General features: G+C 53.4%; 1 protein-coding gene across 4 annotated transcripts; it reads right to left on the reverse strand.

Annotated features, from left to right (window-relative positions):
• Positions 1–8952: 8952 nt before the first annotated feature.
• Positions 8953–25932, reverse strand: CASC3 (CASC3 exon junction complex subunit). Of its 4 annotated transcripts, none has more exons than XM_024205188.3 (14): positions 25708–25932; positions 22861–22888; positions 22412–22449; positions 19831–19989; positions 19585–19736; positions 18866–19042; positions 17732–18429; positions 15703–15767; positions 15323–15437; positions 14474–14572; positions 13147–13361; positions 11771–11893; positions 11528–11591; positions 8953–10753 (listed from the first exon to the last, which is right to left on the reverse strand). In XM_024205188.3, exons 1-13 carry the CDS (start codon positions 25930–25932, stop codon positions 11556–11558), a joined length of 2130 nt encoding a protein of 709 aa, XP_024060956.1. In that variant the 3' UTR covers positions 8953–10753; positions 11528–11555. The 4 variants fall into 4 exon arrangements, 3 of the variants coding, with proteins under 3 accessions (XP_024060956.1, XP_024060955.1, XP_024060954.1); XM_024205187.3 differs by having other exon boundaries at positions 11528–11604; XR_002908401.2 differs by having other exon boundaries at positions 11528–11893.
• Between the last annotated feature and the right edge of the window lie 1367 nt (positions 25933–27299).

The following is a 27299-nucleotide window of genomic DNA, read 5'->3' on the forward strand; positions in this document are numbered from 1 at the left end:
CCCCCACCCCCAGCTCTGCCGGTGCCCCTCACTCCCGACCCGCAGCCCCTGCTAGCCCCGCCTGATGCTCAGCTGACCCAAGCCTGTCAGTCGTTCTGAACCCTGTGGGGCATTTTGCCAGCACGGCGGTTAGTGGACCAGCCCCACCAGCCGGGATTTGTGCCCCGATCCAGGACACAGACACCCCTGGAGGGGAGGGGCCTGGGAGCTCACTGCACCCTCCCAACCCACTTCCCGGAGACCGGGGGGTTAAACAGCAGCTGTTGGCTCACACATCGCCCCAGGTGGCAGATGCCCCGGCCCTGGCAGGGGGCCCTTTGGGACACCGGCCAACAGGCTGTTCCAGTCCCTCGCCAGCGGGTGGCTCAGGCAGGGCCCCAGAGACAGGCTCTGAACCCAAAGCTCCCCGGCCCCACAGGCACCTGGGATCAGGGCTCTCTGGGCCTCTTGGGCGGAGGCAGAGGGGCTGGGCTGGGGGTAACATTTACTACCAGGATCCGGCTTGCTTCGATCAGACCCACAGCGACCAATGCACCCCCCTGCTTCCCACAGCCCTGGGGGTCACCACCGTCCAGCTCCATCCACCCGCAGTTCAGGGACCCCAAAGCCCCTCGCCTGCAAAATAACATTAACAAAACCCAGGCCGTTGGCTCCTGCACGGGGTCCTTCGGCCCGTGGGGCTCACGCTACTGGGGGCCAATTCCTGCCCCGGAGCAGCCACTGCGCAGGGCCAGGGATGTGTGGCCGGGACCTCGACCGCAACAGGGCCCCACTTTAGGCCGTGATAGCCCCGAGGCCAGGGTGAGGGGCTGGGCCAGGTGAGCAGGCCTCAGAGATGCAACGTCCCCTCTGCAGCAGCCTTCATGGACCAAGTGGGCCAGACAGAGACCCCACCCCACCCCGAGCCCGCCAGGGCAGGGAGGAAGCAGCTAGATGGTGTGTGTGGATGTGCCCATGTGTGTGCGTGTGCCCGGGCATGTGCACACACATCCTGCCCTGCTCCTCTACCTGCCCCTGCCCTGTGGATAGACAGGCCCCAGCAGCTCCTGACCCCCTGCGCCCCGGCCCCACCCCACCAGTTTTCCTCATTCCTGTTGTGCCTTCCAGCCCCTCCCACTCGGGCCGGGCACCGGGCATGAGCCCGCCCGGCTAATCCCATTAGTGCCTGCCCAGCCCCCCCAGGCCCCGCCCTCAGCTCCGCAGGGCTCAGCTCCGCTCCAGGATCTGGCCAAGAGGGGTCATGCCACAGGGCACCCGGCTGATGTCGGCGCTGCAGCCACTTGTGCCCTGCCCCTGGGAGCCCCGGCCACGCCCCTGCTCCAGGCCAGCCCAGAGCCTGCCAGCAGGTCGCCTCCCCCACCCCCACCCCCTGCGGGGCCGGACTACTGAGCGGGGGGGGGGGCATAGACCCAGCCTCCAATTACCCAGCCCCACCAGCACCTGAGAGGGCCCCAGCCAGGCTGACACTCCCTCCCAACGCCCAGGGCAGCGCACCGGGGTTCACGCCTGGGGCCAGGGTGCTGCCATGGCTAGAACCTGCTCAAGAACCCAGGCCGCAGCCCGTACCCAGAGATGGTGTAAAAATAACAGCTTTGGGGGGCTCTTTATTTGCCTTCTGCTTGTTGAGCCTTTAGGGTGCTCTGGGGTCCCTGTTTGCAGCTTTTCCCACAGCCCCGAGGGCTGGGAACTTACTGGCTCTGTCAGAAGGAAGGCTGAGATCGGCCCAGATCCACTTGACTCCAGGAGCTGGGGCTTTAAGGAAAACAATGATTATCCTGAGACTCACGACAAATGCATGAGAGTTGGACAGTGCCCCACTCACCAGCTCCAGGCACCGGCCAAACAGACACCCCAGGAGCCCAGCCCAGCCAGGCCGGAGGAGCGCAGGGGACAGAGATGGGGCCCAGGTGTATTTTGGGAAATCAGCCAAAGCTGGAGCCGCCTGGGGCCTAGCGAGCAATTGGAACCAGGCCCGGAGCCCCCAGGCCCCTTAGGGGCTGGCAGTGAATGCCGCAGCGGGGGGAGCAGTTACCCGGTGTGTCAATCACCTGCTCGGGGGAGACACAACACAGCCAGTCAGGGTGCCCCCCCCCGCAGCACCCCCAGACTGCCCCCTTCCCCCCAGTCCGGGGCTGCCCCCAGAAAGGGGGACGCAGCCTGGGAAGTCAGTGCTAGCAGGTCTGATGTAACAAGCAGGTCCAAACATCTGCCCCCACCCTCCCCTCCCCGGCCCCCCGGCCATGCCGCCCTCTGAATTCAGCACAGCATCCGACTCCAGCCTGCGGCGGTGAGTTCCGCCGGCCCATCCCACGCTGCGCTGAGGAGCAAAACTCATGGGCAGTGAGGGGGACGCAGGGAACATCTCGCTCCCGTGCTCCAGGGCCCCGCTGCCTGGCTCCAAATGCCGGCCGGACTGGGACTGGTGGGGGGGAGCCGGGGGATCTCATCAGCTCCCAGAGCTGTGTGTTGCCATGTGAAGCCGGTTGCTTGGTAACCTCCTCTCGGGAAAAGGAGCCAGAGCAAAGCTCCTTGCCTGTCGATGCCAGCCGGAGCCCCCCAGGGCTGGGCCTGACGCACCCCTTCCCCCCAGCACCTGCAGGAGGGACCCAGCTGGAGCCGGGAGGGGGTGCCGTGATCTCCTGCTCCTGGCTCAGCTTCTAGCTGCACCGCTGCAGAGAGCCCCCCATGCCACCCCACCTCTGCCCCCCAAAACCTTCTACACCCTGGCTCACAAACTATCCCCTTCTCTCTGTACCCCCCTGCGGCGGGTCAGGGGCTGTGACCTCACCCTCCAGGCTGAGCTCCCTGAGCCGGGGAGCCTCCCCACTTCCCTGCTAGCTGGGGTAACTCTCTGGGGCCTCGGCATGACCCAGCTCCCAGCAGCCCCGAGCCAGGGCTGGGGGCAGGGAGGGGGCTCAGGCCAGCAGGTCCCCTCCTTCCTACCTGCTGTGGGGTGGAAGGTCTCAGCCCAGCACGACCCAGGGGAGCTGATCTCAGCCCCACTCCAGCCCTGCTCAGACCTGGCAGCCTGTGCCAGCCCCTTCCCCAGGGACTCGCCTGCATTTAACCCTAGCGCCCCCCCTCTTCAGGGGATCAGCAGAGCCCCCAGTTTGCACACCGCGGCGAGAAGGAGCAGGGGCGACAGCACATGCCAGCTGAGCCGCAGATGGGTGCCGAGAGCTGCCTGCCACGCAGATGGTGCTGGGGCGTTGGGGAAGAGCTGCCAGCCCAACCCGCAGACAGCGCCCGGCTTTGTGCCCAGAGGGGAGGGTGCAGGCTGGGCCCTGAGCACCCGGGGGGCCAGGGAGTAAGCACGGGGGGCACGGGCCGTTGCCAGCAGCTGCTGGGGAGGACCCGGGAGCTCTAGGCCCAGGACTTTGATGGAGGCACCTGCCCACTAGGAGCAGGACAGAGACCCACCCTGCTCAGCTCCCACCATAGTCCAGCCTCACTGCGTGGGCGTCTGGCGAGGCGACAGGGTCCTCGGCCACCTGAGCAGCCGAGACAGAGGGGGGGAAACGGGCGCAGCGCGACATGCGCTGGGTCACCACAGCCCGGCTGGGAACAAAAGCCAGCAGCCCTGCCCCCCCCCCAGCGTGTGCTTTGACCCCTCTCTCGCGGGAAACACCCCCGCCCTGACAAAGCATGGCTGGGCTCGGGGCTTTTGCAAATGGATTTATTGGCTGCTGTTAATTCTCCTACCGAGCCAGGAACAGGATCTGCCCCCCAAACTGCGCATGAAATGTTCAATTCTCTCAAGCAATGAAAAGCAGCCGGCGGCTGGGAGCTGGGGGCTGACTGTGAAGCCTCCACGGCACCGTTCGCAACAGACCGTGCGTGGGAGGGAGAAATTACAAGCATTCAAGACGGGAAAATGTTCTGTGTGAGCGAGAATTTTAACTCGTTTTCACGCCGCAGTGCTGGGAGCGAAAAGGGGATTTTACCCTCCGGTTTCAGAGAACAAGATCAGCCTTTGTAGAAAAAATACTTCTCCTCCCCAGCTCATCCGTAGGTCAGTCATGGCCCAGGACCCCACCATGCCAGGCGCTGTATGAACCCAGAACAGAAAGATGGCCCCGCTGCAGAGCGCTGACAATCTATCATTAACTCACTGTACAGGTGGGGAAACTGAGGCAGGGGGAGCAGCACAGCCACACAGCAAGTCCATGGTAGAAACGAATCACAAACCAGGCGGCTTCATTTCTAACCCCCTCATCACACCCCACTCCCAAAGCTTGGAAGACAGAATCCAGGGGAGTTAAGTCCTGCTCTGACCACTAGACCCCACTCCCCCCCCCAGAGCTGGGCCCACCATCCAGTCTAATTCCAGCTCTGCCACTGACCTTGGGCAAATTTCCTTCGCCCCTCTGTGCCTCAGTTTCCCCTCTCGCCCTTCCTGTATTTAGGCTGTAAGCTCCCTGGGGAAGGGGCTGCCTGTGCAGCCTCAGCCAGAGCCCCTGGCTGCTACCCTAATGCATCTCTCAGAGGTGCCCAGCCAGCCCGGTTTCACTTGGGGGAGGCGCAGCGTTCCCCAAGGAAGCTGCTGCCTGAATCCTCAAACAGCCGCGCTCCGGAGGGTTTCCCACATCGCCCTCTGCAGTATCTAGCTTGGAGCCACCTGTGCATGCAGCGGGGCTCTGACAAGCGGGACTGGCCCCAGCCGGGAGGTCACAGCCAGCCAGCAGATCGGCCCACTCCCACCCAGCTGCCTGCTGGGGAAGGGACGGTTTCACCCAGTTTACCGAGCCGAAGCAAGATCCCAGCCCCACGAGCAGCAGGGTCGAGTGGTTGAGCGGCCAGGACTCCTGGATTCTGTTCCTGGACAAGTCACTTCCCCTCTCCACAGCTGGCTCGCCAGCGGCAGTGCCAGGAAAGCTTTGGACCAAAGGTGGAGAGGAACAACAGCCGAAGGTTTCAGTGGGATCCGAGAACAGGTGCTGCTGTCCCTGCTCTCCTCTGCAGCGCCCCAGCATGCCTCGGCCCTGCCGTCGCACCTGTCGTGGGTCACCTTCCCTTCCGCGCAGCTGGCGTGCGGGCGAGAAGGGACGCAGGAAAGGGCTGTGCTGGCCGGGCCAGGCTTGGAGGAGGGGGCAGAAAATGAACGGAGAGTTTGTAGCTCCTGCTGTGGGAGGGGAGTGGAGGCTAGTGGTTAGAGTGTAAGGGGATTGGGACTCAGGACTCCTGGGTTCATTCTACACCTGCCCAGGGATGGAGCATGGAAGTAGGCAGACCTGGGGGCTAGGAGTCTGGACAGCCCAGCTCTGCTCCTTTGAACAAGCTCTTTGTCCTCTCGGGCTGTTTACCCTTCTGTTCGGAAAGCCCCATGAGTCCCTCCCTGGAGCGGCCCATGCAAGGGAAAACACCCTCAGCTGCTGTGAAAGGGCAAGGCCTGCCCGCAATGCTCCTGGGAGGGGCAGTCCGCCTGCCCGGCCCCCTCCCAGATCCCGGCACGTGCCAAGCCTTCATTCCAGCGGCAGGGCCACCTGCCATGTTTACTGGCGCTCTGCAGCGACACGGCTCCGGGTCTGCTCATCACTGCCTTGGGCAGCATTTCAACACAGGCCCTTCCGAAGGCGGGGCAAAGGACAGGGAACCCCACGCCCCAGCACCCCAGACTGGCTGCACCCTGCACATGAGGCAGTGCCAGGGTGCAGAGATCAGCACTAGCTGCCAACGCCCGGCTCCTCGCTTGCTTTGCAAGGACCTCCAGCTGCTTCAACAGCTGGCTACCAGCAGCAGCCTTCCAACAAGCCGGGCAGTGTACGTGGTTTGGCTACCATCCACGGTGGTGTCGGCGTTGGCCACAGCAGCCGCTCTGGTCTGTCGGGCACACACCCGAGTGCCTCCCACGCAGCAGGGCCCAGCCAAGGAAGCAAGTTGTAGGTAAGAACTAAAATAGCTCCTGCGACCATGTCCAGGAGGCAGCGGAATAACTACTTAGAGGCACTGCCAGGTCAGAGAACCGTTTCGCATGACCTGAAAAGCAGCTGGTAAGAGGAGGAACAGCCAATTGTAGCGTTGCCGTTAACTATCACACAGGAGGGCAGCACCTGACTATTGGCAACATGTACAAGTGCTAGAAATCCAGAGCCTACGAGGGGTGAACTAGAGCGCAGGGCATTAAATGAGGGGTTTGCTGTAACAGGCATAGTGGAAACCCGGTGGAATGAGGATAATCAATGGGACACTGTAATACCAGGGTATAAAATAAGCAGGAATGACAGAGTAGGTCCCGGTGGTGGGGGAGCGGCACCGTACGTGAGAGAAAACATCCAGTCAAATAAGGGAAAAACCTTCAGTGAATCTAAGTGCACCGTAGGCACTCGATGGGTCGAGATTCCAGACTTGAATCAAAAGAGCCGCCGTTGGAATATCCTACCGACCACCAGATCAGGATGGTGCCAGTGATTATGAAATGCTCAGGGAGATTAGAGAGGCGACAAAGGCAGAAAATGCAGTAATAATCGGGGAGCTGTAGTGGGACCTGTGCTGTTCAACCCATTCATTAATGATCTGGGAAAGGGGGTGAGCAGTGAGGTGGTCAAATTTGCAGCTGATACAAAATGACTCCTGGTCGTTAAGTCCAAAGCTGGCTGCGAAGAGCTACCAAAGGACCTCACTCAACTGGGTGAGAAAACGGGCAGATGAAATTCAATGTTAGTAAGTGCAAAGTATTAGACTCAGAGACTTTAAGGCCAGCAGGGACCATCATGGTCGTCTAGTCTGACCTCCTGCACATCACAGTCCACAGCATCTTCCCCACCCACTCCTGTAACAGACCCAGACCCTCGGGCTGAGTTACCGACGTCCTCACATCAGGAGTTAAAGACATCAAGTTACAGAGAATCCACCATTTACACTAGTTCAAACCGACAAGTGACCCGTGCCCCCTGCTGCAGAGGAAGTCCCCCACAGGGTCTCTGCCAATCTGACCTGGGGGAAAATTCCTTCCTGACCCCAAATATGGTGATCAGTGAGACCCTGAGCATGTGGGTGAGACCTACCGTCTGACACCTGGAAAAGAAGTCACTGTAGTAACTCTGAGCCTTCCCCCTCTAGTGTCCTATCTCCGGCCGTTGGAGATATTTGCTAGTAGCAGTCATGGATGGGCCGTACGCCATTGAAGGCAACCTCATCATACCAACCCCATAAACGTCTCACGTTCAGCCTTAAAACGTGTTTGGTTCTTTGCCCCCACTGCTCCCCTGGAGGCTGCTCCAGAACTTCACTCCTCTGATGGTCAGAAACCTTCATCTAAGTCAAGCCTCAACTTACTGATGGCGAGTTTGTAGCCATTTGTTCTTACCTTGTGCCAACGTTGTCCCTTAACTCCTCCCTCTCCCTGGTGCTTTCCCCTCTTCTGTATTTAGAGAGAAATCGTTTGGGTAGGTTAAACAAGTTACGCTCCGGAAGGCTCCTCTGGTAAGGTAGGTTCTCCATTCCCCTGATCATTCTAGTAACCCTTCTCTGCACGTTGAATTCCCTCGTTCTTAACCACGGATGTCGGAAAATGTAACCCCAACGACACATACAAAATGATGGGGGTCTAAATTAGTAGTTACCGCTCAAGAAAGATCTTGGCGTCATCATGGACAGTTCCCTGAAAACGTCCGCTCAATGTGCAGTGGCAATCAAAAAAGCAAACCGAATGTTAGGAACCATTAGGAAAGGGATCGATAAGACCAAAAACATCATAATGCCACTATATAAACCCATGGTAGGCCCACATCCTGAACGCTGCAGGCAGTTCTGGTTGCCCCATCTCAGAAACAGATAGATTATATTGGAAAAGGTGCAGAGAAAGGCAACAAAAACGATCAGGGGTCTGGAACAGCTTCCATACGAGGAGAGATTAAAGACGACCCCCGAAGACAGGATGCTGGGCTAGAGAGACTCTTGGTCTGGCCGTTCTTATGTTCTCCTCGAAAGGGCTACAAAACTCTGCTTGTCCCTGCTGCCCTCTGCTGGCCAGCTGCTAGCACGCCCAGAAGGGGTCTCAATTCATGTTTAAAACAGGCCATTGGCCTCAAGGGTCAACAGAAGTTAAGCGTCTTGCTCAAGGGGCGTGTTACGGACACATGCGACCCCCCCCCCAGGACTGCAGAATGTTCCACTAGAGCTACAGCGATCGCTGCTGTGGAGAAGGAGAGCCCACCCCCCGTGACCCAGTTGCTCCCCACAGATCAGCGTTTGGGAACCTCTGCACCAGACCCATTAATATATTCCACGAAGAGAGGTTTAAAATCTGCAAGCCTCATCTGCCTCTCTCAGCTCTGCCCACCTCCAGCATCTCACCCGCTCCTCCTACACTGAGCCCCAAGGGAACCTCAGTGCCTCTCTCACGGGGGCCCAACCGAACAGCCCAGGGCGAGCTGCCTCCGCGGCTCAGATTCTTTAACAACTTATCCCAGACACCAGCGGAAGCCCGGCCCCAGTGGCATGCCAGCCAGCCAGCCCTGCAATGCTCCACTGAAGCACAGCACGGGATGCAGGGTCGTTACTCTCCTGCCGAGCACTGTGCATACTGTGTGCTCAGCGCCACCTACGCAGCAGTTGTTCCGCCGCGCTCTTGTTTTGTAGCCCCCCTGGATGCAACAAACCAACCACGTCAGGAAGCTACGTTTTGTTCTGCTGATCGTTCACGCAGGGAGCAGAGGGGACGAGGGCTCAAGTTCTGGAGGGAGAGGGCAGTGGCTGCAGGATTAAAAATGGCATTTAGCACGGAGGGGAGCTTCACCAAGTGGGAAGAAAGGGATTCAGTTTTCCAGCGGTGCTAGAAGCTTGGGGAGGCGGAAATCAGGGTGGTTCGAATACTTGTTTTCCAAGCGTTTCTGATGTCGTATGGCAGAGGGGACATCTGCCCTTCCAGACGACCATAGCTCAATACCAGGTCTCTTGGCAAGATGATTGCCGAGACCACCTTTAAGCAGCACGAAAGACAGACCCAGAGCATTAGTTACTTTCTAAGATGTATTGTCATCTCCACCAAGTCATTACAATGTTGGTTACAAGTGTGCACTCCAAAGAAAACAGGAACAAAAACAAAACAAAAAAGCCATCACAGTGTTGTTAGGTCTAGAATGTCAGTCTGCGACCGATATGTTACACGAGACATTTCAGCCTTAAGGCAGAGGAACAGTTACATTTTAAATTTAAAGGATTCTTTTTAAATGCCATTTGAGTTAATTTCAACTAAGTACAAAAGGTTGTTAAATTACAAACACCAACAAAAAAGTACTTCAGTTCGAAAGCCACCTCTGCGTGAAAAGATCTCAACCCGAAACAGGCAGGTGGGGGATCTTCCTCCCTCTCCCTCACAGGCCAAGACGCCGCTTGCTTGTTAGTAACCTGCTGAACGACTCAGACGCACGCAGCCCCAACGCGTCCAGAGCTGAATTCGCAACCGTTTGCCAAGTTCCCCTCACGCAATTTGCAAACAGCTGAGAGGCCAAAGCCAAGCTCAAGGGTAGCTGGAAGCGGTGGCGCGATCCCTGCAGGATCTATGCTGCAGAGACGCGACACCAGATCACTGCAGCGTGGGCAAGCCAGGCTGCTCCAGCAACCACAGTGCTGCAGGGCCAGGCTTCAGACTCCTAAAACAGGGATCAAGGCTCTTTTGCTATTTCAGAGCCAAAGGGGGAGGAACCCATTTAAGTTCTGGTACGTGCACAGCAAGTGTTCCTCCTTGGGGATCAGACCAAGCCGCCCGTCCTTGGAAGTGGATGTGTTAAGGCTGGTTGCATCACCTTCCATTTACACAGAAGCAACACCCAAGTGCTGGGTACAAACTGTACACGGGCTTATCCCGCCAAGCCGGTTTGCCCAAGAACGAGGCTGAGGGAAAAGCAGCCTGCAAGCAAGAGGACAGCTCTTCAGAAAGCCAAGGGCATGCCTGGAGAGCCGCATGCTCCTCTTTGGGTCCCATTTAGTGGAGAGTCCCAAGGCAGCAGGAGCTCTGCCTTTGCTGGAAGCAGCGTGCACTGGTGGGGCAGCAGAGACTGGACTTTGCCCTGCCTCGGCGCATGCTGCTTCCGGTCTGTTTCAGGTTGAGAGTTTGCACACACGTGGACGACAGAGACTGCCCACAACACAGTTCCCAGCAGGGCTTGCTCCAGAAAGAAAGAGGAGGAGCTTCTAAATTAAGTGGTGACCGAACGGCCAGCGCGTTCCTGTCAGGCTGCTAACACTCAGCGGCCCTTTCCCAGACATGTAAGCTTAAACAATGTCAGAAATAAACTTGCTAATTTCAGAGCTGAAGAAACAAAGTAACATCAGATATTTCCTTGGGGAGGCAGTTACATTCCTGGCTACCTGACCAACAGAGACTCCTATACCCAGCTTAACAGGAAGGGCCAGTTCATTTTTCAAACAAAAAACTAGGACAGAACCAAGCCAGCTTCATTCAATAGCTACGATGGGAAAAGGTCAAACATTTAATAATGGGGGGAGGAGAATCACAAGAACTTGTAACTAGGGAGCAACCCTAGTGTTCAGTATTTCAATGCCCTCCATGACCCAGGGGAGAGAGGTGGTTTGCAGGAGAGCCCCACTAAACACCTAAGAGGGAGGGGTGCCCGGCCCTGGGCACAATACTGATGCGGCAGGTTGCTGCAGGTGGGGGCCCGCTGGCCTCACCTAAGCACGGAGAAAGGGACTTCTCGGAGTCGGAGCTTCCTGCTTGCTGGCGGTGCCGATTCCGGTGCGGGAACTTCTACGTATTGCTCCTTTCCTTTGATTTTTCTCTTGCACTGCCCTAGCGGGGAAGATGCAAGCCACAGGGTTAGTGCGCTCCTCACACCATTCACAAGCTCTCTGCATAGGGTTACTTCTATCGCCTAGGTGGGCCAAACAGTCCCCACACCAGGGCACTAGAAAGCAGCCACCGTCCTCCCACCGCCCTTTGTCTCGGCTGCGCCACCAGATTCAACCTCCAGGATCTCGCTCCAAAGCAAACTTTGTCTGCAGAGTGGTGAAGTGAAATAGGCCAGTGAGGAGTTGGGGCCCGAGATTTCCCCACGGTTACTGGTTAACGCCAGGCAGCTCGGAAGCACCTTTTATCAGAGGACCTCAAAGCACTGTACAAAGGTGCACATTCTTCCCATTTTATGGATGGGAAAAACTAAGGCCCAAGGTCACACAGTGAGTTAGTGGCAGAGCCAGGAATCGATCCCGGGGGTCTTGACTCCCAGCCCTCTGCTCTAGCGCATGCTGCCTCTCCTCCTGACGCAGGGAAAGTGACCCTGCGGTTCTGGGCACGCTGTGACAGAAGCTCACTAAACTCTTACGGTGCACTGGACACCAACCCACACACAAGTGCGTAGCACTGGAGAGGGGAAATGGTACTCAGCAGAGAATTGAGTCTCATCATCTCTGTACAGACTTTCAACCTGCCCCTTACGCCTCTACACGGTCTAGGCGTCAGCATTTATTTTTCTCGAGAAATCACAATTTCCTAAGTCAGAACTGGATTTTGTAAGTATTTTTTTCTCTAAACAAAAAGGAAACCAAGAGACAACTTGGGACTTACTTTGTACGTGGGTTTAGATTTAAAGTATTTAGAAACTCAAATTAACTGGAGCCCTGCTTACAACCTGCAACGAGAAGCTGGAGTTTGGGACACGTCAAAAAGTTAGACAGTTGAAGATTTTCTTGAAAACAACACATTTCTTGAGAGAGGAGAGGGAGGGGGGGAGAGAGAGACATCGCAGGCCACTGGGAAAACGGCTCCTACATGGTCTCCCACAGCAGCACACGACAGAGGGGTCAGTACCTCGGGAGGTGGTGGCTTGATAGTCACGGGCTGGGATGTTCTTCGTGGTGGTGAAGGTTTCGGCTGTACTTGCTGCTGGACAGTGTTGTAGTAGGTGACCCCTCCGTACACCTGGGCCTGGGCCTGCATCCCCCAAAGAAGGGAAAGGGTTAGTTCTTCCTGACACGGGATGCGAAGCTGCAGCTGCCCAGGTGTTGGCAGGGTTCGGCCTGGCTTTCTTTAGAGTGTAAAACAGCTTTCAAAACCAAGTCCTCTAAAGGCAGAGGGGAGCAGAGCGGCCCCCGGAGCAAAGCCGGTTAGGGCTCACGTTGCGCTGCGGAATGCCAAGCTTTGTCTGCAAATACCTGAAAAAGGAGTTTGCAATGGAGTGGGCTCCTCTAGCTGTCAGCTTGCCCAGACTGCCCGGGATCACTGGCAGAGGCCCTGCTGCCAGGGTTAGTTGTCTGACTGGGTCAGTCTACACCTAAGCTGGTTAGATTCCTAGGTGGTAAGGTCAGATGAGGTCATTATGCCCTGCATGGTTTTTGCGTAGACCATATAAAGTTCCCACTTTAAATTAGCAACTGGTCTGTGCTCAAGGTGGCTGATCATTCCCCATCATACCCAGATCATGTCCAGGAGTCCTGTGCTCACTCCAGATCAATCTTTCTCTCTTCAGCTAGACCAGCAGAGAAGGGAAAGGTCAAAACTGTTTAGGCTGGGTTAAGAAACTGCACCTCTTTTGTCTTGCCACTGAGTGTCACCCTTGTGCCATTTGCAAGACAGCCTCAATGATGGGAGGTTGTGACCTGCCACAACAAAGTGGCCTTTGGGCTCACACACTGCTGAGATCACAAACACCAGACAGTGCCCAGCCTGCTGTCTTGGTTTGACAAACAAAAGGAAGTTGGCTCTAAAGAGAATCCAGTCATTCTCTGTGCTTGGCTTAGCTTGGACCGTGAACAGACCCAGCCAGTTAATGTGCTTCTAGGCAGCTTCACTTTCCTAGTTCTCTTGCCTGGTAGAGAATTTAAATTCTTGGCCCAAACAATACCACCACATGCCATCAGGGAGCTTATAACTACAATTCAAATTCCAGTCCCAGTGTGGGAGAACCAGGGAGGTCAGATCAGGCTCCTTCTGTTCCCCAAATTGAGTAGGAAGCGAGATGCTTTCCTCATTCATGCTCTTTACTAAGATTTAACCTTAAAGTCTGTTTAATAACCTAGTGCGTTGCCTCCTCTCGGGAGCAATCCCACACGGCAGGGAGACCAGCTGCTACCCCAGGCCATCTCAAAGGCCATACAACATATGGACCCATCCAGGATAGGGTCCCATCACTCCATGCTTAAAGAACTCCTGCTCAAGACAACCGAAGCGTGCTTTAGCCAGCTCACCTGTGTGTTGGGATACAGATGGGGAGGAGGTGGTGGTGGGAGTGCTCCTGGGGGATAGGGGTAGCTGGGATTCCCAAAATTCATGACTCCGGGAGGGGAGAAATAGGTGGGTGCGAGCAGCTGCTGTGGGGGCGGCTGCCCAGGAGGCATGGAGACTGGTGGAGGATATAAGCCAGGGTTAGCCAAAGGTGCCGGTGTCTGGTGTGGATGTAAACCTAGGAAGCGAAACAAAATAAATCCATATGTAACGTCACCTCTGAAACCAACGCATCCTCGGAAAAGGCTGGGATTGTTCGGTTGCCAAAGTAAATTAGCGTCTCTGGGTTAGCCTGGCTCTGACCTTCACTATCTTAATGAGCAGGGTTTATAGAACAAGAGCACTTTGCGAAAGACTTCTTGGCATGCGATCACGACAGACTAACTCCTGCTCTGTTTACGACAGGAAAGTTCACACACAAATAGTAGCAGGCTGACAGTGGCCTCCAGTTTTCCAAGAAAGTGGTGAGTCTCCCAACATGTGGATCATGTTAAAACGGACTTGACAGTGTACCAGTAAGTTACTTACTATGGGGGAACAACCCCACATTAGCCTGTGGGGCAAGTCTAAGAGACCTGCTGCCTCCCTGATTTCTGGGATCCTTCATATCTAATTGCTGCTGGGTCAGAGAAGCTGCCAAGCATTTCCATCCAGGAGGAGGGGGGCGGGCTGCTTCAAGCTTTCCATTAAAACGGGGACGTGACTTAGCCAACTATTCTGCACAAAACCAGCAGTGTTCTACCCAGAAGTTTCCAAGACACCCTCAAGTGGGCTTGGACCTGCACTGGGCATAAGCAAAGGAGATGCAGCAGTTAGCAAAACATATTTACATGGACATATATGCCATTTAACAAAGATCACGTCACTTATTCATGGCAGCACCATGGGAAGGAGCAAGATTTACTTACAATGCCTAAGAAATGGATACACGCCTTTGTTGACCTTCATCTCAATGTTCAGAGATGCTGCCGTAAATGGCTATGAAACTGAAGGGCCTTCGATTTTAGACTTAAACAGATCAGCAACATTTCACATAGCGCTTTCCATTTTCAAAATGCAACGCAGATGCCCACTGGTTTAGCCACAAGCTGGTACGTGAGTATGCCTCATTTTACAGATAGGGAAACAGAAGTTAAATGCCTGGCCCAGGCCAGAGGGAATCTACATCAGAGCTGGATTACAACACAGGAGAGTCCTTGATTCCCAGGCCTGTGCTCAGACAGAACTTCCTCAAATGCAAGGTTAACAAGTTTGCTTGTGAGGGCAGGGAGGTGGGAGACGGTGGCTCACCTGGATGTGGGAGATGCATTTCTGGCTGTACAATCATACCCTGGGGGGGCAACGGGGCAGGATTCTCGCTGTGTGTGTAGATTGGTCCCTGGAATTGTACTGCAAGAGAAAACGGTTTGCGAGGAAACAAAAGTTATTTAGCTTATTCTGCTGTAACGAGAGTCACGTTGATTACAGGAGTCAAAGAGAGCCACAGCATTTGAGCACTGTTGTGTTAGAAACACTGCCAACTGCATGTGCCACCCAGCAATGGGATCACATGCCCAACAGGATTCCAACCGAGGGAGAGCAACCAGCTATCTCCTACCTCGAATGGAACACACCCCACTTACGTAGTTTCCTCCTTTAATGACTGATTTTCAACATCTCATTTACTCCCCAATCTCTCCCTCAAAAAATGGGAATGAAACAATTATTTCTACCAAGTTTAAATTTCCACTTCTCCCGATCTAAAACAACGTCTGAGTTTCCAAAGCTGCAGACGATCACACAATGATGAAGGCAGTGTCGGTAGGCGCTTTACAAAACAGGGCAGGGATTAAATCCAGAAAACTCGGTTGTCATGGACATTTTCATATTAAGCTTTGACATTTTAACCAGGTCTGTATTGGATCTAGAACTAGTTGACCATGTCCCGTTCAAGAGGAAGGATCTCTTCGGGTACTCATGAAAAGCTCCCAATAATTAACTTGGTTTTATGTCTGCACCAAAACACCACATATCCCTTCCCACTGATGGAGCAGCTTCTTAAGTAGCTGGGAACCCCACCCATATCCCGCACTGAAAGCTCATTTCTGAGTGTGCTAAAGAATTGAGAGAAGAGGAACTAGAGCTGCAGGGGTCACTCACGTGGATCATAATAGTGCCCTTCCATGATGCTGATGTGCATGGGGGGAGCAGGCTCTGGAACTGGTGGCCGCTGACGCTGGGATGAGTAACGCTTTGCACGGCCCCCCTGTACTCCCTGAAAGAGTTCAAAGGCATCTGTGAGCTACCGAGTTACAAAGAGGAATTCATCCAGGCTCTAACCAGCGTTACCCACCCAACCTACCTGGAAACCTACATTCGGCTTAAAAAAACAAAATGACAAATGCTTCTACCCAAGGAAAGGAGAAATGATGGTGTGCCACAGCCAGGTTCAAACCATTACAGCACCGAACCAAATCAACACTTTGACTTAAAATTACTAAAAAGAAAAGTTACACTCCATACAAGATTCCCTGCTTTACCATTTCCTCCATCCTGTTAAACTGAGGTGGTGGTCCAGCTCCCATGTGCATATGATTAGGAATACCTAGGAAAAGAGACACGCTGGTTATTAAGTCTTACACTCGTCTTTAATAATACGCAATCTTATGCGTCAGAGGCGTCGCTAGAAGTCATCTGCCCACTTATATGAAATGCAGTACAGAAAATGTCACTGTTTTAGAGGAGTTACTGCAGTGTGAATGCCAACATATGCCTTACAAATTTCAGTGAAAATGTATATATCATAAGGAGCTTTGATGATGAAATAAGTATTAGAGAAGTTAAGGTTTTATGCATTTCAGTACTGAGTACAAAGGGACTCCAACAATTATTTTATCCTTGTGTGATTGGCTCTGCGGCTGTGGGCAGTGACCTAGGGGTTTTTTACCTTCCTCTGCAGCATGCAGGTCACTTGCCAGGATTATCTGAGTCTCTCTCATTTCCCAGTCCCTATTCTCTGTCTATGGCACATAAGAATCTAGTCTCCTGAGGGTTGGGATATTTCGATCTCATGTCGTTGGCTGGGGTTAGCGTGTGGCTGCGGTGAGGTGGGTGGCCTGTGACAGGAGGTCAGACTAGAAGATTGGGAGGTCCCTTCTGGCCTTGAACTCTGACTACATGTAAAATCTCAATCTCAGTGTCATAGGGTAAACCTGCCCCCCCAGCCCCTCCCCTCGAGTGCCCTCATGCGGCAGGCCACGCCACAAGTGCACTTGCCTCAGTTTCTCCCCTCAAGTAACCCAAGGACTCCACTTCAGCCTCTCTTGCTTCAATAAGGCCCTTCCTTGGAGCCGGTTTATTATGAAAACCATAGTGTAAATTACCCAAATCCCAAGTCCCAATAGTCCATTTATCACCCCACTGCAAGCAGTCCTTAAAATCACATATCCTCTCAGCCATTCCACAACACATTCCAGCATCTTCCTCCACCCCCGGACTCCGTTGTCAGTCCTCCTCTGTCCCTCTGCCAGGACAGCCACCCCTGCTCCTCCCAGCAGGAACCCCAACTGCCTCTCTGCTGGAGATCAGCCTCGCCAAGGGACCATCCCTCACGCCCTCAGCCCCTCTGCTGTCAGCCCTCGGCTTCAGCTCTCTGGCTTAGACATTCATACGCTGGTCTAACTTTCCTGGGTAGACAAGCCAGGAGTGCCCTTGCTTCAATCCTGCCAGATTCCACTCCAGGCAGCAGGAGAAACTGTCTAGCACCCAAGCTCAATGCATAAGAACGGAGGATTTGCCATTCCCAATCAGACCATTGGTCCATTTAGTCTGGCAGTAGCCAAACCCGGCTACACGTAGCTAATTACGGAGTGTTGTACACAAAAGGAGGAAAATTCCTTCTGTTTGTCCCAGATGCACCGAGTATCCCCTTGTTCTAACAACATGAGACATGGCAAGAGAGGGAATGATCCGTTCTTATCATACTCTCCCCAGCCCTAAATTACTCCACTTATTTCCTGTTACTAATTCCAGGCTAAATAACCCTCATTTTGGAGGGTTGGGTTGGGAATCTCTTGCCATTACATGAGTCCTGACCAGCTCTCTCCAAACACTTTTTTGGGACCATTTCAATCTCCACTCCTATCGACGGGGAGGCAGCTAATATTGGAACATAGTACTCCCAAGGAGAGTGTCATTATTGCTCAACATTCCACACGCTGTTTGCTTAATCCACTCAACCATCCCATTGCTAACAGCTGCTTTGTACTGGGCAGATGTCCTAAAGGACCCGTAAGTCTTTCCCTAGTTCCTCTCAAAAGATGCTGCACATTCAGAGCCCTTCAGCCCTTACAAGAAGTTTACATTTGTGTTTACATGCATTAATTTCCCCCATCATGTCATCCAGTCCGTCCTTCAGTCAATGTGCAGTTTCACAATCCTTCTGTTATTAAACCAAGCAATTAAGCTATCCCTCAAGCTCTGATTAACTGTCAGACCTTTATTGCCACAGCAGCCGTGCTGCATTCAGTGGGGAAAACCAATGAAAACCCAATGGCCCGTGGCACTTACCCCGAAGTTCCCGAGGCTGTATGAACGGAGGCTGTCCTTGGGTCCAGGTCTGCTCGGTTAGATTCAACTGAGTCATGTCTTGTTCGAGTCCATCCATGCTGGATTCTACTGGTGTCTCCCAACTACCGGCCTTTGCAGGAGGAGGGGGCGTTACTACCGGCACTGGTTTCGGAGGCACGGGCGTCAATCCTTCTGGAGGCGGGACTTCATCTGCCAGCTTTCCTGCATCGCCAACTTTATTCCTGGTCCTCCTTGCCCGGGAGTAGGATTTCTTTTCGATGGGTCTATCTGGTGGTGGCTGTACAGAGTCTGTACTTGGGGTCTGGCTTTCCAAAATGATCTCTTCCTTCTTGACAGGGCTGCTGTGAACATGCGCAATCTCAGCTTCAGGAGAGGGGTCTCTCTCCGGGGCTTGTTCAACACGCCTTGCCCGGTAACTGCTTTCGTGTTTAGCCTGCTCCCCTGTTCGAGAGAGGTGCTGGCTGTTTGCTTCCACAGCTCGGTAGCTTGGACGGTTCTCTTTGTAGCCACCCATCCTTGGAAAGTTCCTGGCTGGGGGCATCCTACCCATGCCCGTGGAGTTCCGGCTGATGAAGGTTCGTGTCGGCAGCGGATCGCTATCAGAGCCCTGGGGTCTTGGTGGCTTGTTTTGCCTCTCGTTGGCCCAGTTCGGCTCTCGCTGCGGAGGGCTCCCAAACCTTAAGGGGAGGAACGCAAAGGATCAGAAACAAACCCCTGAATTGCACCACTGGGAGGTATTTATGAGCACCAGAGCTGCAATGACCCCTTAAGATCCTTTCCCAAAGACAACACACCTGTTCTACCTGCCCATCCTGGAGCTGGCTTCCTCCAGAGCCTGATGCTTCCACTCCTTAGTAATAAGAGAATCCCCACAACGCCAAGGCATCCCTCTCCCCATGGTGCTCCCAGACGCCCGGATACCCAGGAGCCTGAGCCTCAATCTGACATGGATGCAGCAGAACATCATGCCCCCATCAGTTCTTTGCCCATCCCCCGCCTTCAAGTCCTTCCCAGTTTGATGCTCAACATCTCGGTGGTTGCAAGAAGGCTGATCTTTCTCCTCAGTACACGAGGGGCCTTCTGACTGGACTCCCTAAGGCCTTGGCTACTCACCGTGGTTTGCGCATCCTCCTCGGCTTGATGTCGTCGGGATTGTGAGCCGACCGGATGTCATAGCCGTAGAGCGCAATCAGCTCCTGCCTGCTTTTGGGGGCTTGCTCATCTTCCCGGAATTTGTCATGTTCCCAGCGGCCCTCATCTTTCCAAAGCTTTCGCTGGCGCCCCTTCGGCCTGGAGCAGGAACACGGAGAGACCCAACAGGTCTTTGCAAAGCCAAGGATACGTGGGTGGAATGGGCATGGACGGGCCAGACAGTACAAAAGGCAAACGAAGGCTGCTTATTTCTAGGAAGGGGTGTGCCTGGGAGGCTGTGGAACATCTCCCCTTCCCCAACTCCATTCCCAGACTTTCAGGGCTCAGAGAGTCACTGCCCTGCCAGCTCGGGGAGGGAGAGAGGGTTTTCTTGGGAACACGCCACTAGCACTCCTTTGCGACCCCAGCAAAAGGGTCGCAGTTCAGCTGCAGGAGGCTCAGCTCAGGCTTCTGTAGCATTACCCGTCTCTGCTGCCTTAGGAGCATGTGGAACCAAAGCCAGTCCTGGCAGAACACTACCACTAGGCAACTGGGCCACCACATGGCCACGTCTCACAAGTCTTAGAAAATCTCCCAGTCTGCCAAGTATTTAACACGGAAGCCAAGAGCTGGGATGTTTTAGGTGCTGGCTCAGGACTCAACTTCTCTTTACCCAGGGAAGTTTCATGAGTTTTACCTACCTGACTTCCTCCTCCTGGGCCTGTCCTCGGAGATCATGTTCAAAGAAGAGCCCTTTGCGGGGTATGTACGCAGGGTTCTTCCGATCCTCGTCGTCATCCAAGTGCTTGGGGACCTTTTTCCCAACTTTATTCTCAGCCGGTTCAGTGCTCTCCTATCAAAATCAGAGAATCATTACACTGCAGCAGCCCTTCTACGGACAGCCAGCCTCAACCCCAGGGACCCCACAGCACACATTAGATATCTACCTGCCCATCCCCGCTTTGTCTCTCGCCAGTCACAGCACCTTTCGGGTCAGGTTTCTCTTCCCCTTTCTCTGCTTTTCCTGTGGATTCACTGGCATTGTTACTCTCCTGCTTCAGTTCCACCTTTGAGCTTTCCTCCTCGCTGTACTCCCCTTCCTCGGCCTGAAAACAAACACCCAATCGCTGAGACAAGGTGACATGTGATGTTAGCGGCAGATTCCCCAGGGAGTTACAGCCGATGTGCCTAGATCTCCACAGCTCCGGACAGCCCCCTATCCAGTACCTCTTTCCGGTGCTAAAGAGGGCCAACCGTTTAACACAGAGGAAGGGAAGACCAGACTGATTCCTTTCTCCACAAATACCACAGAGCAATCCTAGGCCACCAACAGTCACAGATTCTAGAAGAATTCAGAGCAAATGTCGAAGAAAATCACAGTACAACCAGAGCCTCTGATCTCTACACCGCGGAGCCATTTGTACAGCATCGTCAGAGACGCTACCAAGGGGGGTAGCTCATGCCATCAGGCTCTGCTGCTCACATGACTACCTCTCCTTTCCCCCACTGAAGGGCTGGCCCCAGCCACCGCTGGATTTCTGAACTCCCTGGAACTGCGTGGTTGGCTGACTCCAAGCACTCTGCTAGCAAGAGTCTGACGTCGTTTCACCCTCCGGGAGACTGCAAGCCTTGCTCTGACTGGAATCGACACTAAAAATAGTATTGAACGATTAACAAGACGACTGCTCTAGTTTCTCTTTCCATACTGCGTGTTCACATGTCAACTGCTGCTCCTTTTATTTATGTTTGGAAACAGAGAGTTTGCATTATATTTAGGTACAGTGGAAGAAGAGAGCTGTACTTAACTCACACAGCAGGGCCAGTACATTAAAGTGGTGGGGGTTAGTTCAGTTGCTCTGGAGCTATGGTTATTGGGGCCCTAGAGACCCAATATCTATATTTTCCAGAGATTTAGCTGCAGTTTGAATGCAGGCCCCTGCAGATAAAGTATTCTCTTGAGAAGTCGGAAAGGGCACACTATGGAACTCATGATTTCAGAGCCCACTTCCCCGTCCACATTCTGACCTGGCTTTGGAGCCTGCAGCAGCCCCCGAACATTCACTGAAGGGAATGATACACGGAAGCAACGGCATGCCCAGCTAGGTACTTTAAGCAAGCCTCCTCCCCGCCCCTTTCTCTGCCCTCCCCCATCTCCCCCACTGCTCAATTTGAGAAAGGTTTCACTGAGCTATGCAGCACCCCATACACCTCAGGGGAGACGTGTTTGGACACTAGAACTGCCATGGTTACATCACAGCTGGCAGGTGGTCATGGCCACTACCAAACTTCCCAAAACACCCTTCAACCTCCTAGTTCTATTGTCAGACACTAAGTGTCCACAGAGCACTAGGCCAGTTTGCGATCAGGGCTGCCTTACTGAACAAATCGGCTGTCCTCAGTGACACAAACAGAAGGAATTACTGACTAGAAATCAAAGAGAAACTGCTGAACTTCAGTTCATTAGCAAATTTGACACCATCAGCTCAGGATTAAACAAAGACCATGAATGGCTAGCCAACTACAAAAGCAGTTTCTCCTCCCTTGGTGTTCACACCTCAACTGCTAGAAGAGGGCCTCACCCTCCCTGATTGAACTAACCTTGTTATCTCCAGACTGATTCTTGCCTGCATATTTATACCTGCCTCTGGAAATTTCCATTACATGTGTCTGACGAAGTGGGTATTCGAAAGCTTATGCTCCAATACATCTGTTAGTCTATAAGGTGCCACAGGACTCTGTTGCTTTTGAGAAGAAATGTTCTCTTTTGTGATATGTGAATGGTCAGGCCACATTACTGGACGCAGCTCAGCATCTGTATGACTTTCAGCCAAAGAATATTTTCAAGTTCAATATTTATGTCTGAGTTACAGCTAATCAAGACATAGCAAGACCTCTAATCCCCCTTCCCTTTACCTCCTGCTGCCATTTTCAAGTCTGTCTCCTGATCTGCACCATTTGCTTCCACAGAGGAGCCAGACCTCAATTTTAAGTCTCCTAGTATTGCTTGTTGGCAGGGCAGCTCTTGGAATACAGACCCGGTCAGTTTAAGGCAGGCTAGACAAAATGCTAGATTCCCAGATTCCAGGGCTAGAAGGGACCATTGTGACCTGAACGCCTGGACAGCAATGGTCAGAGACCTGCCCCCAAATAATTCCTCGAGCAGAGTGTTTAGAAAAACACCCCATCTGGATTTAAAAATCGCCAGTGCTGACCACCATTGCCCTTGGTATCCTGTTCCAAGTTAATATACTACAGTACTGCACTGGCCAGAGGGACAAACTTGATATCGCTCAGTGGGATTTTCCATTTCTAACTTTGACAATTTATGCAACACAGCCAGTCTCAAGTACCCACACAGGCTGGATGCAAAGCCTTGCCTGTCATCCCATTTCTTGAGACAAAGGGAAACTCTCCAGCCAGGGTCAGTAGGACCCAGCAAGGAATATGAGCTGGTTTCTGTGCTGAGATGATGCAAGAAAAAGAAGCTCTGAAGACTATTCTAGGTGTCAGTATAAAGAATACACTCACCTCGGAGTCTTCTGCACTTTCGTAATCCGACAGAACAGCTAGAGAAGAGAAAGCAGAAGTTTGGCATAAATGCTGCAATAGTGGCGCTTTCTCTAAACATGAATTCGTTTTGAACTGTAACACTTAGAGCATCATTCATCAACAGTCCAGTGTACAGACACACACAGTATTCAAACCACAGACGTGCTCAGCATTAATATTAAACTGGTCCTCAATTTCCCAGCTGAATAGCATAACCAGTGCTGGACTAATGCTCCATCTAGCCCAGCGCTACATGCCTCAGAGGAAACAAACAGAACAGGCTCTCAGACTGTAGCAGGGGAAGCAGACAGACAACTGGCCTTTCCAAGTGGCCTCAGAATATGCATTTTTAATAGATAATGAATTCTATGCTTTCATCTCTCACTTCTCCCTCCCAGCAGGACAGACCAAAGATACTTATTACTCACCATCTCCTTCGATGCCATCTTCACTTTCCTATTGCGAGAGAGAGAAACACACAGACATATTATTGGGTATGTAGTGACCAGGAACATTTCAGTCACTTGCCTATCAGGTTGACCCCACAAAACATCTAGACAAGTGCCGGGGAGATGCCTGTGGCCGTGACACATACGGGGATCAATGATAAAGGGAGACATAGGAGAGCCATCCTGGAAGCTAAATTTTAGAACACTCAAGGAGAACACACATAGATCCAGGAATTTGTACAATAGCTTTCCTGAAAATGCATCCAGTTCCATGCATAGGGCCAACCAGACTGGGGGAATGCATGAAGAGGTGGGGTTAACAGTGTATTAAGTCACTATGGATCTTTTGGGGAAGAGGCAGCCTACACAGAAATAATGGGCTCCCTTCATAAAACTGGAACCAGACTGCTGGCTCAGAAGGTTACTGGGGGATTATTTAGAAGCTTTCCCCCACCCTACATGGGCTGAGGAGCACTCAACTCAGACACACATCTGCTACAGATGTCAGAAATATAAATGTTACTCTGTACCCAGTAAAGAATAGGGCGGAAGTTAAGACTGAACTGGAAGAGGAGATCAGATCACAGCGGTAAATTCCAGAAACGTAGCAGAGTATCAGACTAAGGAATTTAATAAAATAGGCTCATGATCAAAAATAAAAAACTGTCTATATATTAATGAGAAGCCTAAAAGCAAAAACAGGTGAACGGCGAACATGTCTGAAAACAGAATAGGAATGTGGCATAATAGGTCTGATGGAATGACAAGATACTAGAATACATGGCTATAAATTGCATAGGAAGAACAATTAGATTGGACAGGTGGGCAGAGCAATATCCTAAGAGTGTGCATAAAAATCTACTGAAAAAGAAGAAGACCAGAACAAATACAACCCCCAAGAGTTATCCTACTGGCCTCCTGATGAGGAAAAGACAATGACAAACACAAACAAGAAATTCTGTAATTCTCATAATTCTGTATGTCAAACATGAAACCAGAGAGAGAATTGTTCGGTTCACCGAAGGCGTATAGCCAAGGCAGAAAGAATGTTTTCAGCGGAGATGTATACAGTCACTGTATACACAGTGGCATCCGTATGGCTGACAAGCTACGAAAACACAAGCTTAAATTTTAACACAATTTCCCTCAACACCATTTTACCTGACTGATCCATTTCAAGAGTCCTGATTGTTTTACGTTTCTCTGAAGTCTTACTTGGGGTCAAGCAATACATTTATCAGCTGACCTGCCGTCTTGATGATCACATTAAGCTTTGCTAACTAGCTGTAAAATTTCACGAGAAAGGGTTGTGGACCAACCAGATAGCATTATTAATCTAAAAGTCGAGTCCCAGACCACATGCACTAAATCACCTGAGCAACAGAGTCTGTACAATCTTTATTGCTACAGTGGAAAGAGAAATGAGGAAAGACCCAGTCCTGGAATGAAAAAGGATCATTGATACGTAATGTTTCATGTCAATCCAATAGTATTTCCAGTGCTACTCTAATGTAGGAAGATGTGAAAGGAGGATCACTCTGTCTACTAGTCTGTCCCTTAATTGTTACATTGCCTGTTTGGCTCAAGGGTTTCAGGCATTTCTGTAGCATGTGCATGCGGGAAGGACAGCAGGGGGGGCGTGTTGGTAATAAGATCTTTGGGAAAAGTTAAGTCTTACAGTGCTGCAAAGATCAGTTTGATAAGGGGCAGGGTTAGGAGATGGAATTCAGGGTTTCTAATCAATTCCTCTCTAAATACTTCAGCCCTAGTATTCTGAATGAGGGAAATTTAGCAAGATTTTTAGGATGCTGGGCCCATCCATAGATGGTGTCTATCCACACATTTCTTGTTCCGGATGATTACTTTACACTGAAAATGGAAGGTATTAAAAAAAAAAAAACCACCCACAGTTGACAAGGATACTGTCAAGTTCAGTAACACTTTAAAAACAAAGCTGTCTTCCCCATGGCACTACCACCATCTCGGATGATCAGAAACAACAAAACAAAGACGTCTACCCTTCCTCGACAGCAAAGAGTTTAACTTCAGCACCATGAGTTTCTCTTTCAGGGTCAAGCCACATTGGTGTTACGTTTAGGCTGCAAATGCCCCAGGTGGTATTTAACACCCTTCCCTCGAACTGCCTTCGGTTTTAAGAAAAGGGCCAGGAGGCAGGCTACCCGCTCACACCTCTTGCTTGCCCCAGGCACCTCCCTTTACGGACCTGCCCTGTGGGGCTGTCAGCCCGATGTGCGTTACACAAGCAAGCCCCCGCCTGCCCCCCGAACTAAGCGGGAGAGGACACTGGCTGCTCCCCACCCCCACCCCAGCCTCCACAAACCAAAGGAAGAGACCTGGCCCCAGCCCGGATGTGCAAAACCCTGAAAATGGGGAAACAAGCCCATGGGACGGACGGACGGGGGGGGGGGTATTGCAGATCCCCACACCGCCCAGCCTCCTTCCTCTCTGGGGGCGCAGGCTCACAGTCCGGGGAGGTGCCAGCCGCCCCCCAAGTGCTGAACGGGCCGGTCCCCTCCAGACAGCCCCGGCTCGTTTAGAGCCCCACAGCCCGCCCCGGCCTCGCTCACATTCTTGGGGTCCCGGCTCCCCCCGGCCAGGCCTCCCCCCAGCCCCGTCCTGACTGGCCCCGGGCCCCCACTCGCCCCGTCCTGACTGGCCCCGTCCTGACTCGCCCCGGGCCCCCACTCGCCCCGTCCTGACTCGCCCCGGGCCCCCACTCGCCCCGTCCTGACTGGCCCCGGGCCCCCCACTCGCCCCGGCCCCAGCCCCGTCCTGACTCGCCTCGGGCCCCCCCGCCTCACTCACACACTCGGACTCCTGCGGGCTCTTGGCGGCCCCGGCCGCGCTCTCGGGCCCGCGAACCCGGCCCCCGGCGGGCAGGGTCCCGGCGACGCTCCGGGCCGGTCGCGGGGGCGAGGCCGGGGAGCCGGAGCGGACCGGGCCGGCCGGGGAATCGACGCTGTCGGAGGCGGCCGAGTCGGACTCGTCCTCGCTGTCCTGGGAGGCCCGCTGCCGCCGCCTGTCCGCCATCTTGGAGGGTCTGGGGGAGGGGGGGGGGGGAGGGCGCGCGGAGACCGACGGGACGGCGAGCGGACTACAGCTCCCAGGATGCACCGCGGGGCCACCCGCTTCCGGGCGCCCCCTGGAGGGATCAAAATTCTATTTCCGGGAAGCCCGCTCCGCTGCTCCCAGAATGCTTTGCAAGAGTACCTGCCCCGCCCGCAAGGAGTTGCTGAGCTTGGGGCGGTCCCATCCCCGCCTTGCGGAGCGGGGCTATGACGTCATATTATCACAACACGTTGACGTCATGCTGGTGTGACATCACTGCCGCTTCCCTCTGCAGGCCCTATTGCAGGGCAAAGAGCCCCACTGCTCCCCCCCCCCACCGATTGGCCCTGGTGCAGGGGAGCAGGGGCTGGGCTGGGGGGCCCCTCTGGCATTGGACCCACGTCTCTGGGGGGAAGGGACAAGTGTCAGATGCAGGGGCTGGGAACCAGCCTGCTAAATACACGGGGGGGGGGGGCAGACTGTTAAGGGGCTCACACGTGCTGCAGGAGACCACGCCAAGCGAAGTGGGCGACGGAGGGTTAGCCGGGCGTGTTATTTACACAGGTTTCATTATGCTCATTTTACAGATGGGGACACTGACAACACACACACACACCCCTTCCTGCAGGATGCTGTACAACCACGCATGCACCTATGTTTTTCCACTGGTAGCTCCATTTCATACTCCTTACGTTGTCCCACATTAAATTTTCCAGCAAGGAAAGCGAGGGAGGCCTGCCTTAGTGTCAAATGCTGGTATCTTTGGCCCCATTCCTCATAGGTAGTTAGGAGCCTAAACTCAGTAGGAGTTCAAAAGTATTTAGGTACTTACTGAAATGAGAGGGAGCTGGACTCCCAACTATCCTTGAGTATCTGGGCCTTTGGGACTAAGTGGGGGGCAGTAGGGAATTAGTCATTCGCGGTGTACAGAGAAAGAAACGGAGACACAGAGAGGTGAGGTGAGTGGCACCCACAATGATAAAGTGTGTCACTTGCCTTTACTGGAAACAGACAACACAGGCACGTTGACCACACATTCCCTGCGCCGTTATCTACCTAACGCACTTGTTCACCTTCTGTAAAGTGAGGTGATTCTCCACATATTCCACAATAGGTTCATCTCTCTCTTCCAGCATTTGGTATTCTAGCACTTGAGGTACACCCCCTGCTCAGCTGTTATCTATGAACAGCAGCGACTGTCTTTGCCTTTTCATCCGCCCACTTGCTTAAAGATTTGTAAAGAGAACAACAAAAAATGAATCGGGAGCAAGCGCCTGTGTGTGAATCTCTGGAATTATTGTTCCCTACAGAATTTATTAAACTAGCGTTTGGCAACAGGCCAGTCAGCA

The sequence above is a fragment of the Terrapene carolina genome, unplaced genomic scaffold (genome assembly GCF_002925995.2).
Source record: "Terrapene carolina triunguis isolate 2854851 unplaced genomic scaffold, T_m_triunguis-2.0 Scaffold193, whole genome shotgun sequence".
Classification (NCBI taxonomy): Eukaryota; Metazoa; Chordata; order Testudines; family Emydidae; genus Terrapene; species Terrapene triunguis.